At 37.8% G+C, this 22757-nt stretch overlaps 1 protein-coding gene across 1 annotated transcript in view; it reads right to left on the reverse strand.

Moving 5' to 3' along the window:
• LOC126204186 (cubilin-like) overlaps window positions 1-22757 on the reverse strand; it is a 1516445-nt gene that overhangs the window by 818189 nt on the left and 675499 nt on the right. The window contains exons 29-30 of the mRNA XM_049938590.1: window positions 16246-16411; window positions 10502-10683 (exon numbers count right to left, since the gene is read on the reverse strand). Of these exons, the coding sequence (XP_049794547.1) occupies window positions 10502-10683; window positions 16246-16411 (348 nt within the window). The remainder of the gene's footprint in view (window positions 1-10501; window positions 10684-16245; window positions 16412-22757) is intronic.

Genomic DNA, 22757 nt, shown 5'->3' on the forward strand with positions numbered 1-22757 from the left:
AGGGCTGATATGTCTGGATATGGATTTCAGGCCATTTCCCACATACAACCAAGTCAATACCAGACTGGTAACCACACCCTGCCTCAGTTACATGATTTTCAGATATTTTGAAAACTTTCTCAAACTTAAAGGGACTAACACTAGATGGAGGTGATCATCTGACCAAACTACAGAATGCATATTAAACAAATAATGCTGCAGTATTCATATATTGATCTGGAAGTATTATTCCTCAAAGAGTTCATCTCAATGATGGTGTTGTTCAACAAACAATTAGACCCTCAGTTCTTAAATATACAACAGATACTGGGGTTTTCAAAGGTATCTCTGAAAACAATATGCAAGAGGTTAGTAATATATCTTCATACTTATAATCTGCTGTGAGACTTACAAACTGAATTAACAAAAGCTTTGATTGTACAGATCATGCTATACCTTTGCATCTTTCTTTTATATTATGGAACTAGGGGAAAAGATGGACAATAATTAATTTAATATCTAGAACATAAGGGATAGAAGGCTGTCTGCCAATGTCAGAAAACAAGCCACAGATTTGAATCTGTCTGTGGCGCTGTAAAATGAGTGGCATCTCTTGACTGCTACTTTTGCTAACACATAGAGCGACTTTGTTAATAATCTTAAGTCCAGGAAACCACTCACCAAGAAGCAAAGCACAAAGAAAGGAAACCTGCTAGCTTTCAGAATAATCCTTCTTCGAGAGACTACAAACAGGAAACTCTCGCTGTCTCTCTCCCTCTCTCTCTCTCTCTCTCTCTCTCTCAATCTCTCTCTCTCTCTCTCTCTCTCTCGAACACACACACACACACACACACACACACACACACACACACACATGCTCTAGTATCCCGGCCCAAAAAGTTCGAAAACCTGCCAGAGTTTATGCACCTAGACAGCAGCTGCTAGGCAGTGTTCCTAATATTTCCAAGAACTGCTGTTGCCGACTTAGCACCAGGAATGGGCCATGCCTCACACACCAGCCTATGAGTGTCCACAGCCATACTGTAATGCTCGCAGCATAGAGACCCAGACCTCTATCAAGTTCCAACTGCAATTTCATATTGCTCCTTGTGCGCAGCATTGCTTGGTTGCAGATATTGACACATCTGGTCCCTCAATTTCGTTTACACTCTGGAGTTGTCATTCCACCATGTTGTCTCATCTTGTTGTTCTTCCATCGCTGTTTTTGTCTTTTGTGGTTTTTGGCAATTCAACATTGATGGCTCAGCCAGTCAGCCAGTGTCTCCCAATCATGTCCAGTTCCAGTTACTATACATGCCTACATCCCTATATAGCTGGACAAGCAATCCTATTGCTGCATTTTGGCAGATGGATTAGGTTGCGGTTTGAATTGTGTCAGATGACGTGGGTAAAGGGAGAGAGAAGTGGGGGCACAAAGAGAGGTTGGGGTGATGGCCAGCAACTTGGAGAGTCAGCTGGTTTGCTCGCTAGCAAGGCAGGAGAGATGGGTTGTGGGTGAATGGGCTGGGCATGTGAACACATTTGTCAGAGCCAGTGGGTAGCAGTGACATCCATTGGGAGGAGATAATGAGACCAAAGAAGGATAAACTATTGGCATTGCTTCTTACATTGGTATGATTACCAACCAGCTGTCCCCCAAGATAAATGGCAACTGTCAAATTATTATCAAGAACAAGTTCACCACTTAGTGGCACAACTTGCAGCTGAGCATAATATGCTCAATTTCAATGGTTGCTTCACAACCCAGGTCATCTGGATCTTCTCCTCCATCACTGGCTTCTCTGAACTAAGCAGACAGAAGTTATTCTTGCAATATGTCATTCACTTCCATATTTGTCCTGGCCTCCTTCTCTGGTAACCTACTGCCCCGCACCCTACACCCACCCATTTCCCCTTCATCTACTCCCCACCAGCTCTGACAACCATGTGCCATATGCCTAACCTGTGCACCTGCCACCCTTCCCTCCTGCATTCCTATCTGGCATACCAACTGCCTCCATCCAGGCTGCTAGCCAATGACCCCCAAGCCCTCTCCCTGTCACCTGACTCTCTTTCCCTCTATCTATTCCCCCCCCAACACAGCCACCACGACAACCTAGTCTACCTGCCAAAATTCAGCACTAGCATTAATTGGCCAGCCGGCACCTTGTAGTAGTGCAGGTGTGTGTTTGAGTGCACATGTATTTTCTGTGTGTACTTGTACTCTGGCTCAAAAAAGTATCACTCTGAAAGCTAGCAAGCCTTCTTTTTCTTTTGCGTGTCTCTTTTGACAACTCAATACTTCTGCATTTCTGCTTTCTGGTGAGTGGTCTCCTCTACTCCAAAGTATTTCATTTCAACCAGAACTTTCCTACAAAATTAGAGGGTGACTTTGCTATGTACAGATGAATCAGATTTATATGTATATTGAGGGAAGAGTATAGATTATTTGTAACTCAGAGTTACTTAGAAATCAGATATAGATACAGTAATACACATAAGCGTAAGAAAGAACCATACTATGGACCTACATGTGTAAACTTTATAAACGATGAGATAGTGTGCTGTATTTAAAAAAAAAAAAGAATCGGCCTTTCTTTATAGCAGTTAGATACTGTATTGTAATTTGGCACTTGGCACTGTAAAAAGATACAGTATTAAATAGAAAATACATTATTTTAAACTTGATCCTGATTTAAAGAAATCAGATGATTTGCCTTGTTTCACTTTTCGTACATTAAGTGTATACACTGCATTACATTATTTTAGACTTGATCCTGATTTAAAGTAATCAGATGATTTGCCTTGTTTCACTTTTCGTACATTAAGTGTATACACTGCATTTTACAAACTTATTAATGAATTCTGAGCTTTTCCAGTACACCTTTTCACACTGATGTAATGCCTACACACATCAACTGCTTTTAACACTTCACTCAGTTTAGGTGTTTCAAGATTTAAGTCATCGTCTGCATCTCCATCACTCTCAATTGAAGCTGGTCCACCTTCTTCATCATTTCTGCGTTGTTGGCACAAATCATAAATAATCTCCTCATCCTGCAGTTCAACATACATGGCAAGATTATCACGAAAATGTACAAAACTTTCGAAATCTGCACTCTCCAGCAGAGCTAGCTCATTACCAGGCATGACTTAACCATCAGTACCACCATGATCATCAGTGACAGTCTCTACCAGTAATGCATCAGCTTTGTGAAACCAGTTGTTGACTGCTGAGTATGGCACCAGCTGCTATGCAGCTGAAATAAATTACATGGCTTGTATTAAGTTAATGGTGAGATTTTCATTTCCTGTATCAGTCAGTGTTATCAATTGTTGAATCAGTATTTTTTTCTATAGCACACTTTGAAATCTGGAATAATGCCCAAATCAAGTGGCTGTAGAACACTGGTACAGTTTGGAGGGATCAATTCTGCTCAAACATTTTCCAAATTTATTTATTTATTTATTTTTACCACTATTCCATTAAAATCATAGTCATCCAAGAATTTTTATTGGCTTTGTATTCCAAGGTTTTATCTTTACACCTTTGAAACACCTTGTCTTCTTAGAATTCCCTAATGCAAAAGGCGAAGATCATCAGATGCATCTGCATCCAGTGCAAAAAGAATTGCCACATTTACTTTTCTTTCCTCCGTGCCACAAATTACCTTTTTCAGCTAATGTTTTACTAGAAACAGACTGCAGAACAGACCAGTCTCATCACAGTTGTAGATGATTTGAGGTTCATAATGCCTTAAGATAGCTACCAGAACCATATCAATCTAGAGTTATGCCTTTGCTTTCAGTATGTCAGCACTGATTGGTAGAGCTGCAGCCTGTTTTTGCTGTAACCATGTAAAAAAGTGACTTTTCCAAATCTATGTATCTCTGTTCTTGCTGACAACTGAATTTTGTTTATTCTACACACAATTTTAAAAACTTGTTCAAAATAACGTTTCTTTTGTTGATGACTGTACATAATGGGGTACAGGCAATTCCTAAGTCTGAAGCAATTTCAGATTTTATTTTGTGTGGATTTGCAGCCACCTCTTGTATGAATTTTAATTTCTGATCTAGAGCGTAGCTTTTACTTTTTCTGTTCTCCATGGCTGATTTAAAGCAACTGAATGATAGAATCACTGTTCAAACATAAACGTCAGCTGACAACGTTTCACTTCTCAAATTGTGGTATTGAAAAAAAAAAAAAAAAAAATAACAGTGCCAGGAGTGTCTTTGTTTCTATTCTGCCTGCTCTGGTTAACTGTGTCTTTGTCCATTGTTTCTGGGGTGCCACCCACTCACTGTACTTGCATATGCCAATAAAGTTATGGAAAATATAACAGGGCTTCTTTTTAAACAATAATACTCATTACAATTGTGCAAAACTCAGTTTATTACTAGAATTTGTTACGTATAACAGTGAATTATGTAAAAACACATTAAGTTTATATGAGGTTTAATTAACATATTTTAAAATTATATTTTGCCAGGACCAACAAAACTTTACATATAACAGTGTTACGTATAAACCAGGTTCGATTGTATATGGAAATGATGCCTGAAGTAAGTACACATAATACGTAGACAAAAGTTCCTGTTCCACTTTTTTTGTTTTTGTTTTGTTTAGCCAATAGTTTAGTCAATATGAACATCACATAAAAATAATTGGTATTATTCTTTATTTAGCATATGGCTAATACATACAATTGTCAACAGATACATACAGATATCTGCATATAAACAAATGAGAAACAGTGAGTTTGGTATGGTCACACATGTTTCACTACTGAATATCAAGTTCTTCAATCCAGTGTACAACCTCTAGTGATGCTAGCATGAATCTGCTTTGGCACAAATCTTCTTCACTACCATGATATGCCAGAATCTGACAGTTGCTGACAATGTGATGCATGATATGGTGTGGAATGCAGCTTTGCAGCTGCCAATGCTCAATTGCATTCAGTTCAAGGCAATTCAGGTCTTGCGCAGTAGGTGGTATCCACTTGGGAACTTAGTGTCTGCGAATATTTTATACAGTCACATATCTGTTACTGCTTCCCACCAGCTTGTCTATTCTGCAAGAGGTTTAAAAGTCTGGAAACTATGTCAGCAGCATCAGTCACAGCAGCATGTTGTGACTGTAGCCTTTTAAGATTTAAAACTGGCAGGACTCTTTGCATGGGTAGATTAGGATTCCTGGAGACCTTGTTGAATTCCCTCATAAGAGCAGTACCGTATTTAGTCAAATCTAAGCCGCACTCGAATCTAAGCCGCACCTGCAAAATGAGACTCGAAATCAAGGAAAAAAAATTTCCCGAATCTAAGCCGCACTTGAAATTTGAGACTCGAAATTCAAGGGGAGAGAAAAGTTTTAGGCCGCATCTCCAAATTGAAACAAAGTTGGCCCATTGTAATATGAGACACAATTTAGGGCGAATGAATGACGATACAGCTACAGTAGTTTGGATCGAGTCGTAAGCTTAGCAGTTACGGTTTACCAGATAGCCATTGCTACCTGCCGCTCGCGGCATGGCTTGCTTTTGTGCGCGCTACCGCCGCTTACAATTAAAAAAAAAGAGAGGAATCGTCTCATTAGTGAAACAATTGCAAGAGACTGCTATTTGTTGTTACTTATACTGCTGCTTTCTTTGATAATGATCAACAAGAACCAAATAATAGACTGCGTATGATAGATGATGTTCTGAACAAGAGTTTAGCGGCAAATTTTCTCCATTTGAAAATCTTTGCAGGCGCCTCTTTAGTACATTACATTCTGCACAGAAATTAGAGTCATCTTAGATTTAAAAATCTTGTCAATTGCCATGCTTCATTTCTGACTGTATCACTATTAGGCATAAGAATAATACAAATATAAACATGACATGATATGTATATTCTTCCGTGTTGCTGTTGTCTCACTCTAGTTTCATAGTTTATTAGGCAGACAGGATTTAAATGAGATAGCAGCAAACACGAAACAATACATGGCAAAATGTTTATATTCATATTATTCTTATGGTGAAGAGAATACTGCATGTGATTCACAATTCATGAAAGTTCCTATTAGCAACCATCTCTACTCACAGGTAGGAAAAAATTCAGAACGTAGAGTTGGCCATATTGACAAACATCCCAGTCTTTCCAGTCGGATTTTCGTAGTACATCGAAATGCTGCTACATTCGAAGATGAACAATACGGAATTTGTATTTACTTCGTTGGATAATGTACCAAAATACAGTGGTCGAAACTCGGGGCGGAGGGGAAAAGCTCATCTTCCACCTTTTTTTTTTCTTTTTTTTTTCTTTTTTTAAATTTATTTAGTGACGCAGAGGTTTTCGTGCCAGTATTTGTCTTTGTGCCTACAAAGCATGCCTGTGTAGCGCTACATATATTCGACGGCAGAAGTTAGTTGTGGTGGCACCCACCAACATTTTTCAGAACTTCCGCTTGCTTTGCACTCGATTCTAAGCCGCAGGCGGTTTTTTGGATTACAAAAACCGGAAAAAAAAGTGCGGCTTGGATTCGAGTAAATACGGTAGATCTTTTCAAATCAGGTTGCATGATACCTGTTAACAGCAGAAGCAAACAAACTGGGGTGGACCTAGTAATGCCAGATATTTTTCATATGGTAGTATTCAGTTGTGTATCAACAAGCTTTGTATGATATCTATTCATCTAGACAGGTGATCAATATTTGGCACTTGAGTGCACTAAACCCAAGGCTGAAGATCACAGTGTGGCTGCTGAGAGTCTCCAGGTAGTCCACGTAACTTTTACAGGATGCTGTCATGATTGTTCAGTTCGTGAGCTGATTCAGAGGGTGTTGCTTGAAGGACAGTGTTCGGTCAAATATGATGCCTAGATATTTTGGGTTCCAATTTTGATGAAGACCTTTGTTTTGAAACTTTTCTTTTCACACTCGGTTGGAGTCTCCAGAATTTGAAGTAAGTCTCCAGGATAGACAAGTATTTGATCAGCATCTCTTCTATCAGCTACAGTTCTTTATGTTTTACAGTAAATGAAAGGTTATTTGCAGAGCAGTAGTTTCTGGAAAAAGTGCCAGGAAGGTCGGATAGGCATAATCCCTACGTTAATCTGTTGTTGAGCTTCCTTGATCCTTTTGCTTCTTGTTTCCTCCATTCTGCTAACTGAGTAACACTGATAAAGGCAGCCATACCATCCATTACATCTCCTTGCAATCACACAGAATGGCAAATTAACATCAACATTTTTCATTTATAGGTACAAACTTCAAAAACTGCTTGTGTCCAGAACCGTCAGCTCCATTCAGGTATTGGAACAAGCAGGTCCTTGGGAGAATTACTATTTTTCACTGACAATTTATGGCAGATAAGTGCAAGAAGAAGTATACCATATTGCTTAATTTTATTTGCCAAGTATTGCTGGACATCAAGCACAGAAAATGCACTGCATTTCCAAAGTTATAAGCCTCTTCTGTTAGGTTCACTACTGACATTTTTGTGTATTTTGCAACAAATGTGGTTAATTTAGATGAGGCAGCTCCATGCAATTTTTATAATATGATCACTATAGGTATGAATTCATTAGTTTTACTGATACCTGAACACACAGAAAAATCACAGTGTGCACGGATCACCTGCCACTTGTTTAGGGCTGGTGATTCAAAATTATTTTTGAAATTTTTCCACTTGCAGATGACAAAAGTGTCATTGTGAAAGACATGTAAAGTGACATAAATGGTTTAGTGACAGATTAGCGAATAGCAATAGCTTCTGCTTGACAGAAAATATATTAACACTGAATGAAATTAAAACACAGTGCATGCAGTCTATGTCATAGAAAACTTTTAGTCACAAAATATTAGTGTCACAAGATGAGCCAATAATTAGTGGAGTTCAACAACGTAATTGCTTGGATTCGAGTAAATACGGTAGATCTTTTCAAATCAGGTTGCATGATACCTGTTAACAGCAGAAGCAAACAAACTGGGGTGGACCTAGTAATGCCAGATATTTTTCATATGGTAGTATTCAGTTGTGTATCAACAAGCTTTGTATGATATCTATTCATCTAGACAGGTGATCAATATTTGGCACTTGAGTGCACTAAACCCAAGGCTGAAGATCACAGTGTGGCTGCTGAGAGTCTCCAGGTAGTCCACGTAACTTTTACAGGATGCTGTCATGATTGTTCAGTTCGTGAGCTGATTCAGAGGGTGTTGCTTGAAGGACAGTGTTCGGTCAAATATGATGCCTAGATATTTTGGGTTCCAATTTTGATGAAGACCTTTGTTTTGAAACTTTTCTTTTCACACTCGGTTGGAGTCTCCAGAATTTGAAGTAAGTCTCCAGGATAGACAAGTATTTGATCAGCATCTCTTCTATCAGCTACAGTTCTTTATGTTTTACAGTAAATGAAAGGTTATTTGCAGAGCAGTAGTTTCTGGAAAAAGTGCCAGGAAGGTCGGATAGGCATAATCCCTACGTTAATCTGTTGTTGAGCTTCCTTGATCCTTTTGCTTCTTGTTTCCTCCATTCTGCTAACTGAGTAACACTGATAAAGGCAGCCATACCATCCATTACATCTCCTTGCAATCACACAGAATGGCAAATTAACATCAACATTTTTCATTTATAGGTACAAACTTCAAAAACTGCTTGTGTCCAGAACCGTCAGCTCCATTCAGGTATTGGAACAAGCAGGTCCTTGGGAGAATTACTATTTTTCACTGACAATTTATGGCAGATAAGTGCAAGAAGAAGTATACCATATTGCTTAATTTTATTTGCCAAGTATTGCTGGACATCAAGCACAGAAAATGCACTGCATTTCCAAAGTTATAAGCCTCTTCTGTTAGGTTCACTACTGACATTTTTGTGTATTTTGCAACAAATGTGGTTAATTTAGATGAGGCAGCTCCATGCAATTTTTATAATATGATCACTATAGGTATGAATTCATTAGTTTTATTGATACCTGAACACACAGAAAAATCACAGTGTGCACGGATCACCTGCCACTTGTTTAGGGCTGGTGATTCAAAATTATTTTTGAAATTTTTCCACTTGCAGATGACAAAAGTGTCATTGTGAAAGACATGTAAAGTGACATAAATGGTTTAGTGACAGATTAGCGAATAGCAATAGCTTCTGCTTGACAGAAAATATATTAACACTGAATGAAATTAAAACACAGTGCATGCAGTCTATGTCATAGAAAACTTTTAGTCACAAAATATTAGTGTCACAAGATGAGCCAATAATTAGTGGAGTTCAACAACGTAATTGCCAGGACTGAAGATAGATGAAAAACTCTCTCACAAGTATCATATTCAGGATCTTGAAATGTTGTTGTGCTTATTGTTGGAATAATTTCCAATGACTCTGTCACTGGAAGCCCAAAGCTTGTTTATTTGGCATACTTTTCCTCTATTAGCTTCTACAGTATCATAATTTTTGGCAACACTATGCAGTCACAATGAATATTCTTACACAAGGAAAAAGTAATCAGAGCCAGCTGTGGTGTCACTTCACGAACTTTTGTAGGACAGCTCCCTTCACTTAGTGAAAACTTGAAAGAAAAGGGGCTTCTACTTGGATAATACTTCTTACACCGTCATACACAAATATGGGCAGAATTTGGCAAGTTTTACTATCAATATGCTTCCAGGTGAACTGAAAATTTGAATGATAAACCACAGAATCTCAAACTTAAGCTGGAAGGCCTCCTTGTGGCACAGTCATTTTATTCTGTACAGGATTCCTGACCATATATGTAAAGCTTTATTGTGTGTTTTTTTTTCTTAAATTTCACAATATTTTCTCAGGTTTTTAAATTTTCTCACTAACTTTCTGCGAATTATGAAGTGACTGATTCAATGATCATATGTCTCTGTCGCAAATGGTCTAACAGGAGATGACCAATTAAATTAACATAAATTAAACATGTTATGCCACTGACAACTCACCAAACTCCGTTTGAATTGCACTGTCAAATCAAGCAAGAATGTAAAAAAAAAAAAAAAAAAAAAAAAAAAAAAAAAACATTCATAAAGAAAAGGACAGGTCAAAAGGAGTCTGTGGGTCAGGAAGATAAAAATCTGATAATTGAAGAAAGATGAGATAGAACATACAGGATGTAATAACAGTTAAAAGAGACAAGAGAAGTAGAGACTTGGGACTAAAGGAATAACTGAAAAAGATGTGGCTGCAAGTGGAAAAAAGGGGAAGACAAAGCCAACAATGAAGAGGAAGTACAATAAAGGAAAGGCTAACAATAACCGCTAGTAACACAATGTCATACAAATACACTAAACCATCAAGAACCACTGTAAAAAACTAAAAGGGTGTTCCCCATTTTCTGAATCCCACACTGCAAATGAGATGAAAGTAAACATCATGTGTGGTTGCATGAAAAGATAGGGTACAGAAAAAGACAGATGTAGACAGGCACATATAGAAATAGAGGATCAGTACAATGACTCGAATACTGTTCATCAGCCATCTTATTTAGATGAGAAAAATAGTGTTACAATACCGTGAGTGAATCACCATTGCATCCTTTGACATGTTCCATACTGAAGTCTTCAATGGTGAGTTGAACACTACTGCCCCATTCAACGGTGATGAGCCACTCACATAGAACATCATCTGGGTAGCGATCAGGATATGAAGGAGACGTAAATTCTCCAAATGGTTGCTCAAGATGCCCACCACATCCTTTAAACATTTCACAAAAACATAAAAGATTATATTACTTGTAATTCCACTTTTATACAGTGGTGTGTGCATTTGGTCAAGTCCAAACCATGGCAAATATGTGAATACAGATATGTAATTTAGGTCCCCTACAGTCTTATTCATTCCAGTCCCCACACATGAATCAGTTTTCATTAAGCATACCCATGCTCAGCTTTCCATCAATGTCTCTAATCACACTTTTGCCTTATTTACTCAAGCAATGCAAAAAGTAAACAAATATTTCACCTTACTGAACACTGAAGAAAACTGGTTGATCATATAGCTGAACAAATGTATGTGAGCAGAACATTTCTCAGTGAAAGTTAACACTATATAATATTTCAGTGGAGCTACTACACTCATGTTAAAAAAAAAAACACTTTCAACAATTAGAGCTAGGACATTCTTATTCACAGAACATGCACATTAATATGTTACGCAGGAATGGTTAGTATTTCAATCGCCTCAATTCAGTATGAGTCCTGTTGCCTAGAAGACACACGATCTGCCATGGGGCCTGATAACTTCTTCCCTGCAGGATGGCATCAAGTAAGGTGCAAATGATGTTCTGGGGTACAGCCATCAATGGTGCATTCACCTGGTTCCAAAGTTTATCTGTGGTAGTTGGCATTGGGTCACAGTGCTGCACCCATGGTTTCAGCATATCCCACATATTTTTGAGTGGCGATAGGTCTGGTGATCTGGTGGGCCAGGACAAAAGGCTTACTTCCTGTGAGACCAAGAAGGCACTTATTTGTATAGCAACATGTGGTCGTGCATTGTCTTGCTGAAAAATGGCATCTGGTATGTTGTACAGAAAGAGTATGGCTACAGGTCGCAGGATGTCATTCACATAGGTCACACTGGTCACAATGCCCTGGACGCACATCAGATGTGATTTGTGGTCGTACCCAACAGCACTCCACACCATAAGGCCTTGAGTTTGCACTTCTTGTGTGAATAAGTCACTGTGATGCTTCTCCTCCTGTTGCAGTGAACCAAAATGCAGCCATCATTTTCAAATAAACAGAACATGAATTCACCCAAAAACACTATCTGATGTCATTCCTGTCCCCAGTGACGTCATCCAACTCACTGTTGACATCTAGCATGTTTTTGTATATTCGTAAAAGTGAGGAGAGGTGGATGATGCTCACGTAACCCATGCTATAATAAACAGCCAATTACTGTCACCCCTGATAGTGTACAATGTGTTCCACTGTTCTGTCAGAGCCGAGGAGGATGCAGATCTGTCCTGTAATGCCATTTGGGTGAAGTGTCAATCTTCTCGTGGGAAGTGGGGGTGGGTGCGGGCAGAGGGGATGCGATCTGACCCATCTCGTTGTGTTCTACAGCTTTATGTGAACCATTCCACGCACACACATTATCCTGCCAAAAAACTTTGTCCCACATGAGAAACAGTTTCCCAGATGGATGAATTAGATTAGATTAGATTAGATTTACTTTCATTCCAATTGATCCGTAGTGAGGAGGTCCTCCAGGATGTGGAACATGTCAGAAAAACAACAATACATGACAAATATTTACAACTAAAACAAATAAGCTAATGTACCATTCCACAGGTCCCAAGTGGAATGATCGTCATTTTTTAATGAACACTAAGAGTCATTTTACAAATACTAATGCACTGAATTTAAAATAAAAAAGTTTTTTATTTATTTATAAGGTAATACAACTACTGTAATACTTATTTACAATGAACACATTACTGCACTGAAATGGTGCAGAAGTTAGATTATACTAACACACACACACACAAATTTTCAATGAACACATTACTGCACTGAAATTGTGCAGAAGTTATGTTGTACTTATATACAAATCAGTTGGTTTTACTAAGAAATTCATCAATGGAGTAGAAGGAGTTGGCCTCCAATAAATCCTTTAGGCTTCTCTTAAACTGAATTTCATTGGTTGTTAAGCTTTTTATGGCTGCTGGCAAGTTATTGAAAATGTGTGTTCCTGATTAATGCACACCTTTTTGTACAAGACTAAGTGACTTTAAATCCTTGTGAAGATTATTCTTATTTCTAGTATTGATTCCATGAATTGAGCTGTTGGTTTGAAAAAGTGATATATTTTTAATGACAAATTTCATTAAGGAATAAATATATTGGGAAGCAGTAGTTAGTATCCCTAGCTCCCTAAATAGGCTTCTGCAGGATGTTCTTGAGTTCACACCACATATAACTCTCACTGCACGTTTTTGTGCCCGGAAAACTTTAGCTTGGCTTGATGAATTACCCCAAAAAATAATCCCATATGACATTATGGAATGAAAGTAAGCATAGTATGCCAGCTTTTTCATTTTTATATCCCCTATGTCTGACAAAATTCGCATTGCAAACAGAGATTTGTTAAGACTCTTCAGAAGTTCTGTGGTGTGCTCCTCCCAGTTGAATTTATTATCAAGCTGTAATCCCAAGAATTTAACACTCTCCACTTCTTCTATCTTCCTGTCATCTTATGTTAGACATATACTCTTGGGACACCCCTTACAAGTTCTGAACTGCATGTAGTGTGTTTTTTCAAAGTTTAGTGACAAAGAATTGGCTAGGAACCAGTGATTAATGTCCACAAATATTTTATTGGCTGATCTTTCTAAGACTACATTTGACTTGCTATTTATTGCAATGTTTGTATCATCGGCAAACAAAACAAACTTGGCATCTGGTAATGTTACTGATGAAAGGTCATTGATATACACAAGAAAAAGTAAGGGCCCCAAAATGGAACCTTGTGGGACCCCACATGTAATTAGTTCCCAGTTGGATGAGGCCTGATAGCTTGATACATGTCTCTTTCCTAATAACACCCTTTGTTTCCTGCCAGAGATATAAGATTTGAACCATTTTGCAGCATTTCCTGTTATACTATAATATTCTAGTTTACTTAAAAGGATATTGTGATTTACACAGTCAAATGCCTTTGACAGATCACAAAATATACCAGTTGCCTGCAATTTTTTGTCTAATGAATTAAGCACATTTTCACTGTAAGTGTAGATAGCCTTCTCAATATCAGAACCTTTTAGAAATACAAACTGTGACTTTGACAGTATGTTATTTGAGATAAGATGGGTATAAAGACGACTGTACATTACTTTTTCGAAAATTTTTGAGAATGCTGGCAACAGTGAAATTGGACGGAAATTTGATGCTATTTCTTTATCTCCCTTCTTAAACAGTGGCTTAACTTCAGCATATTTCAGCCATTCATGAAATATTCCACTAATAAACGACTGGTTACACAGATAGCTTAATATGTTACTTAGCTCAGAATCACATTCTTTAATTAACTTTGTTGATATTTCATCATACCCACTAGATGTTTTTGATTTTAAAGATTTTATGATGGACATTATTTCTGTTGGGGTAGTGAGGGTCAAATTCATATTAAGGACGTTACTTGAAATGTCTGGTCTAAGGTAATCCATAGCAGCATCTACCGAACCTGACAACCCCATCTTTTCAGTAACAGTTATAAAATGTTTGTTAAAAAGTTCTGCAACACTATACACATCTGTCACCAATGTATCATTTACTCTTAATGCTATTTGTTCCTCTTCATGTCTGGTTCTACCAGTCTCCTCCTTCACTATATCCCATATTGTCTTTATTTTGTTATCTGATATGACTATCTTTTCCTTGTAATATATTTGCTTTGACATCCGTATTACAGTCTTTAATATTTTGCACTATTTCTTATAATGTGCTATAGCATCAACATTGGAAATGTTTCGGAGTGACAGATACAGTTTTCTTTTTGTTTTACAAGATACCCATTCTTTTATGCCAATAATGTGCCCTCTTTCAAACTCACTGACTTGACAGTGCAGTTTGTGCATATATCTGCAAGGCATCCTGCATGTCTGCTCAAGTCACACTGATCAGTTACTTTAAGTTTGTAGTGACAATGAGAGCCACAGGGACATTTTACTGGTAAGTGGTATTGCGCTGAAATATCAATGTTGACCTTGAACGTGCAGACCGACATGGTTCAAATGCTAATCATTTCTGCAGAACATACTAATGTATATGTCCCGTGATTATGAATGTCCTATCCCTAGTCGTAAAAGGTGTTCTGTTTTTTCTAAACATGAGTGTACAATGAATTGTCTTATATAGGATTAGAGCAAGCTAATATTTTTGATCTACTGCACAGGGGGAAGAGAGTGAGAAGTATTGAGAGAGATGTCCTGATTGAATGCACAGGAATTTGTTGATGCTAAACTGATTAGAAATGACACAAGCTTCCACATCTTTAATATAGCCAACTTAAGCTATTTTATGGAGCTTAAATGGTTTTAACATCAAAAGACACAAGTAAGACAAATGAAAACAAATGTCTGTTAAGAATAGATCAAAAGATCAATCAAAAGAACACTAGCCAAGTAGCTACTTCTTTTGAACAGCATATCTATTCTAAAATTAATAGTTGGCATCCATTTCTATCACAAAAGAAACTGACCTAGACTGTTCCGTAATGGCAGGGTGTAGTGACTGGCCATTGCAGTCATGATTGTAATGACAGCACACAGTGTTCGAAGTATTTATGTTCAATGTTACATGTTTACCTTTTGCGTTTTTGGTAGGTAGTTAGACCTTTGTCTTCAACAACATATGTTATATGCTATCTGGATAAGCTGCTTTATCAGGACTACTGTTTTAGTATAGCACAGATACACACCATTACTGGTGACCCAGATGTGATCTGAACATGCAGCCTTCTGAGGTGCAACACATTCTGGCTGCACTGCCAATCATTGATCAGTATACTTGCCTGTCACAATCGGAAGTGACGAAGCTTGAGAAACTGCTGTGTAGAGAGGAGATGGGAGATCGCACCCCCCTCATGGTTGCTTTATCACCTGCAGATGCTTGCAAGCAATGCCATCATGATGATATACTATGGAATATCTGGCTGTCATGCCTATCACCTGATGCACAGAAAATATTAACAGTGTGTGCTGGTGATTTATACACACTTGCTCAGATGATGGACCACATTTTTTGAGGTTTATCCAACCACAAGCATTGTACCAGCAGGTCCACATTTGGTCAGAACACTTGTAGTGGCCCTAACACCTATACAAGTGAAAACTCCAAACTTATGGCACAAGTTGCCACTTTGCATATGTCATGCCCTTGTAGACACACAGAATGCCACCGATCGACAAGGGGATGCAGTCGATCACCATCAGGTACAAAAGTCTGATGGTACCATAGACAGATTGGTCAGAAGCATGAACCTGCAATCTCCCATGTGAAAGGGGAAAAACAGTGGGGAGTCACTGATGATGGCAACTGGCTTTCCAAAATACACAACACGAATAAATAATTAAAAAAAAAAAAAAAAAAAAAAAAACACCCTGTCATTGATGCGGTCATTAGATGTGGAAGAGTAAATAAGTCACAAATGTAAAATAAAGTAAAAAATGAAACAGAAAGAAAATTAACAGTTGTACAAACACAAACAAATGTTATAAAATAAATTATTATCATCTAACATGCAATTTACCTTTGACAGTCCATTCAAGATGAAAACCTGAGAAAGCTGCATCACCATCTGTGTGGAAATGAACATGAACTGTATTCGTATGACTCTCCAGTTGTCTTGGTATTTGAGAGCCACATTCTTTAAGAAGTGTGCGTTGAGCTGTGACATTATTGTAAGATTCCTTTATCTGAAAGAAAAAGATAATGAAATTTTTGTGTGACATCAAATGAGGATTAGTTTTGAAGGATATATATCTTAGTCATTTATATCACTGCTAGCTTTATTACAACACTGTAGAAAAGTAATAATAACAAACAATTTCATAATAAATGTAGCTTTTATTATGATAAATTATGGACACACCACCCACAGTATGACATAAGTACTGTTGGCCGTCTTACAATAAAGCTTATTTTAAAATGTGTATGTTAAATAAATGCTGAAGAGCAACTGAAAATTCATTAACTATTGAATGAAAAAAATTTGTTTATTAAATTTGCATCTTCTACTAATTATAATGTAAATTTAGCTCAGTCAAATGTCAATTTTGTACTTCATTAGTTGCTATTTAACAAAAGAATTGGGGTATGAATAAATGATCGATATGTGACTCCATTAAAAGCTACTCATAAAGTAATTATGCAATAATAATAATAATAATAGCACCATACAAACTATCCACACATGTACACAGTGTATCTACACAGTTAAATCACACATATTTAAGTGGTTGAAGATCACATTTAATAATAATTCACTCTTTTGTGTTAATAGCAACAATGCAGCTGATGTTGGAAGGGGAACCTTTGCATCAGCCAGTGCTCAGATAAAAGATTTCTGTCATGACTTGTATCTGGTAAACAAGAGTAGCAGACATCTTTACATTTCTTGCTGTATAATTATTTAAAAGACATTGCATATGCCTTATGGAGGCATGACCTTGACAATCACTGCAGAAGAATTGTGGCTGCCACAGCCTCTATGATCTGGACACGCTTGTTCTGACAGTGGTTGAGACAAGAAGATTACCTACACATTTTACTGATTACAAGTGGTGTCCATGTAGAAGTGTGTTAATGTTTTGTACAAAACTTTCTGAGTTTCTTTAAATGATGACAAACCCAAATTTTTTATGTCTCGTGATTTTAAACTGTATTTGTAAATGAAGGAGATTTTGTGTAGACAGCCTGTATGATTCACAGAAAATTAAGAATGTAGTTGAAGGAACAGAATCACAAACAGTTATCTGATTGACTATAATGAAATTGATAGTGCACAGCTTGTGGCAGTACCTAACATGAGTGAAAAAGCAGCAGAACCAGCACAACTTGCTGATGTTGATAATAGGGTCATTAAACATGAAATAAGCCCGAGGCTGTAAAATGAAAACCACTGAAGGGATTACAATTCTGTTGCCAATGAAAGAAGGTGTGGTCCCTATAACACGGCTGAGGGCTGAAACATGTCGCTGGGGGGACATGGGCGCACAGCCACATGATGACATAGCAAGCCTGTATATTCATCAACCACTCACTGCACGCAATAGTGCTGAACATGGAGAAATGGAGATTTCAAAAGCCAAGCACAGTGGTCCAGGGCGTTTACTCGCAGCACAAGTAGTGTGGGAAATGGAAATTCATCAAGGAATGGCAGAAGTGTACAGAGACCACTGCATTTCCATTGCAGTTCCAACACTCTATTTGACTTCTGTGGCAATGGCCGCCATTGTAACTCGCCAGTCTTCAATAACAATGGAATCCACCTGTTGGACAATGGCATTGGTAATGTGGTGTGGCATTTCAGATTGTGTGTCACTGGCCAATGATTCCATCCTTACTTGAATCACTTGTATCAAGCAATGATCCTTGCAATGGAGATGCAGTGCTTAAAATACTTATGTTGTTCTTTGGTGAATTTCTATTCCCCACACTACTTCTGCTGTCAAGAAACACTACACTCCTTTGTTCTTCTACTGAAGCCTCTATATAGCTGTTTTTAGCATGACCTAGTGGAGTGGATGGTCAATGCATTCACATGCTCCATCTGTCATTACATGTGTATGTGCCCATGTTATTCTAGTGCCAAGTTTGGTGAATCAGCACTCATATAGGAACCACACCTTCTTCCATACTCAATGGCATTACAATTCCCTTCTGCAGGTTTCATTTTACAGCCTCCACGTTGTTTCTTTTTTAATCATCTGAATATAAATGTAGTTATCTTCAATTGGCACAAAGTGGCACTGTGCAAACTGTGAATGGCAACTTAGATAGGGACAGTGATCAGTCAGATGCAGGACCTGTGTAGTCAGAAATTATAAAATCTTCAAATCACAGAAGACTGAGCCATAAAAATTTCCATGACAATTTTTCTTGTTTTGCTAGTGGTCCTGAGCCCAAATCATATAAAGAAGCAATGAGTCATAATGTTTGTCAAAAATGGAAGGATGCCTTAAAAGATGAATATAAATCATTGCTTAAAAAGTAGAATAATTTATGATCTGGTAGAAAAGCAATCAATTGAAAATGATTATTCAAAATCAAAGAAATATTACACGCTGAAACTGAATGTTATAAGATTAATTTTGTTGCAAAAGCTTATTCCTAGGTGCAAGGTGTGGATTTAGATGAAATGTTCTTACTGTTTGTCATTCTACACTTCATAACCTGCTAGCTTTAACAGCTGAATTTGATCCTGATACTGAACACATGGATATTCACACTGCATTCTTATACGATGACCTCGATGAAGTAGTTCCAAATCATCAACCCAAAGGCTACATGAAGTAGGGAGAGGAGGGGGAGCAGGGTGGGCCAAAAGTTTCCAGACCAGAAAATATGATTCATGGCCTAAACCAGGCATCAATCATCTGGTATCAGAAGTTAGACATAACTTTACATAAAATAACCTAAAGAATTCACAATATAATCCATGAATTTATTACCAAGTTGGGAAACAAAATGTACAAATTTTTGCCATTTACATAGATAAGTTTATCATCTTCTCAAGCAAAAATAACAGGTGGAAAAATAATTAATGAATCAAATTAGAATGAATGGTGAACTTCGCTGGTGTCTTGGCATGAGGGTGAAACAAACCCGAAAACAAAGTATGATTAGCATTGATCAAAGCAAATATGCAGTGAACTTGCTCAAGAGGCTTAGTACGGATGATTGCAATGTGGCAACACATCCATTTGAATTTGATTTGAAGCTATAAAATTGTGAAGAAACATTGATAGATGAGGAAGAATCTATGTTACATTGCACTTCTCATCAGCAATATTTGGCTTAAGGCTCAAGACTGAATATAGCATATTTTGTAGGGATCTTAAGTAGATTCAGTTCCAATTACCGAAAAATCCACTGAGAAGCAGTCAAACAAACTATGAGATATATCAAAGGGACACAAATGAAACTGAAGCCTGTTGATTATTCATCAGATATCAATTAATGGAGATCAACAACAGGCTATATTTATAAATTATCAGGGGCAGCAACTTCATGGAATTTCAAACCTCAACAAATGATATCTCTATCAAATACAGGAGCTGAACACAAGGCCCTATTACATTCAAGGTTTTATGTTAAACAAAGTGAAAGAACAATAAGCATGTTCTGTGACAGTAAAGATGCTATTGCACTGAGTCACAGTGGCATGCATTTCAGTCGAACAAAACTCACTGATGTGAGGCACCACTATATTCATGAGCTAATTAATGCCTGGAAGTGCGGTATCAGGTTAATCAGTACTGTCAAGCTGTAAGCTGAGTTTTTGTAAAGACACTATGAAAGATTAAACATCAGTGATGCTTACAAGCCATGGGAGTTTCAGAGTTCACATATTAAATTCTCCAGAACTTGTGGTATTTTTAGAGTGCTGAAGGCAATACCATAAACTCTGTCACACAACTAAAAACTGCATGTTGCACTAACTCAGTGAAACCAAGCGCACAGCAATCAGGCAGACAACCAAGTCTTCAGTGAGTACACAATTTGGAATGAAAAATAGTTTTAATTCCATATTTTGAGGATTACAGTGAACCAGCAACAGACTAAATTAAGTAACAAAAACGTTTTAAAAAAATAACATAGCATGTTTCCAGAATGAAATTTTCACATTGCAGCAGAGTTTGCACTAATATGAAACTTTCCAGGAAAATTAAAACCATGAGAAGGACCAATATTCAAACTTGGGACCTTTGGCTCTTGTGGGAAAGTGCTCTACTTACTGAGCAACCCAAGCACAACACACAACCTCTCCTCACAGCTTTACTTTCACCAGCACCTCATCTCCTACCTTCCAAACTTTACAGAAGTTCTCCTGCAAAGGTCCCCGAGTTCAAGTCTCAGTCTGGCTCATAGTTTTAATCTGCCAGAAAAGTTCCAATGCGACAGACTGTCAATCCAAAGGGCCCGGGTTTGATTCCCGGCTGGGTCGGAGATTTTCTCCGCTCAGGGACTGGGTGTTGTGTTGTCCTAATCATCATCATTTCATCCCCATCGACACGCAAGTCGCCGAAGTGGCGTCAGATCGAAAGACTCGCACCAGGCGAGCGGTCTACCCGACGGGAGGCCCTCGTCACACGAAATTTCATTTCATTCTTCAATTCCCTCCTCCGAGTTGACGTAAATGTTGACAGCCTTGGCAAAAGGTTGTCATTCATTCATTCCATCCATTCATATGTCATAATTTGTAAATTCCATCATGAAGGAGTGGAGCAAGTCAAATTATACATTGACAAGTACTGTAGAAGTAGCTGGCTACTTCTGTAAAGTGTAATAGGAACAAAGGACAACTACCACTAATCTACTCACACTGATAATTGTGGTAATTACCTCTATATTACTTTATACACACATGTTAGGCAAAAAACAGCTATTTTCAAAAAGTCCACTGCTCCTTCTTCTGAGCAACTCAATTTCTGCTTTTATCTAACACTTAAAACAAAACATTTATCTAAGTTTACCCAGACTACGATCTGCTGTTATACACAATGTCCAGAAACAGTCCAAAAATCTTGTAAGGGAATTAATTGCAGGTTACCTTGTGCTGAGATATAACTGTTAGGAGAAAACAATCCAATACAATGTGCCATTGCATTGAGGTTAGGCAATCAAGCTGTTGCATGTGCAAATTCAAGCAGCTTTCCAGAGACAGTGTTGCCAAACATGTTCTTTGTTTGGCTTTCTCAAACCAAATAAGAGAGCAACACACAGATTGGACATTGGATGGTAGTTAGGATCAAACCTAAGCTGATGGCTCAGCAGTCTCATGCTCTACCATCTATGCTATGGGAACAACTGACACTAACGGTTTCAGCTTGTGTACCAAATTTTATCTGCTAGTCATTTGATCATCTTCGGAAATCTTATTTATGCAATCAATATTTATCATAAGTGTTTGTTTAGCTCCAAACTTACATGGAAAGAGACGTGTTAGGACAATGATGGCTGTAGGCTTGACACACAAATTTAGTGGTAACATGGAACATCATTGGTACTCCCTTAACTTACGGCACTGTAGGTCAAAATTAATTGCACATCCACATAATTTACAATGCCTGATTTCCTAACTGTATTATTCCACATGCAAATACTTTTTTAATGGCTGATGAAAGATTAAGGGACACCAGAAGTCTTCTTGTTAACAAAGCTGACACAGGATGACAATACTATGAGCAGAATATTCAGTTTGAGAAAACATTTTGGATATGGTTGCTGCAAAACCTACTACCAGCTTGATGGCCCCCGGTAATGCTTTGGGAGCAAATAAAGTTAATCTAATTTTCTTAAATTATGTGTGGAAACTATGCATGGTAAAATGTGATCAATTGTTTGTATTGGATGTCCCACATGACACAAATTTATTTCACCTAGAAAAAGTGCCAGAATTGGGTGAAGAGGATTATCCTTCTCAAAATCAGTATTCCTTGTGCTATCTAAACCAATGCATTAAAAATATAAATTTGCCAAGGATGGTGTTGTAGATAGACGAGGCATGTTTCACCAAAGATGGGCCATTCAACTCTCGAAACAGTTGCATTTGGGATGATGAGACTGCACATGGCACTTATGTTAATCCACATCAGCTTAAGTTTAGCATTAACATCTATGTAGGTATTGTAAGTGACTGCTTTGTGGAACCCATTCTACTTCCCGCCTGTTTAAATGGACAGACTTATTTAGCATTCCATGTAAACATCTTTCCATTGTATTTTGAATATGATGTTCTGGTGATCTGTTGGGTAATGCGCTTCCAATACAATGGTACACTGCTGCACTTCATAGTTGCAGTATGTGAGTACTTAAATGCATGGTATCTGCAAACGTGAATGGACCACTTCCCTGGCCAGATCATTCACCAGATGTTACCCATTTAGATTTTTATTTGTGGGTCCAGTGAAGAAAATTGTCTGTGCAACTCAAACAGACACAACCTAAGAGCTTGTTGTGAGAATAATTTTAGCCTTTGATGAACTTAGGTAAAACTTTGATTTCGGAAAACTTGAGGACTCTACAATGCAGCAGTGC

The sequence above is a fragment of the Schistocerca nitens genome, chromosome 9 (assembly GCF_023898315.1).
Source record: "Schistocerca nitens isolate TAMUIC-IGC-003100 chromosome 9, iqSchNite1.1, whole genome shotgun sequence".
Taxonomy (NCBI): Eukaryota; Metazoa; Arthropoda; class Insecta; order Orthoptera; family Acrididae; genus Schistocerca; species Schistocerca nitens.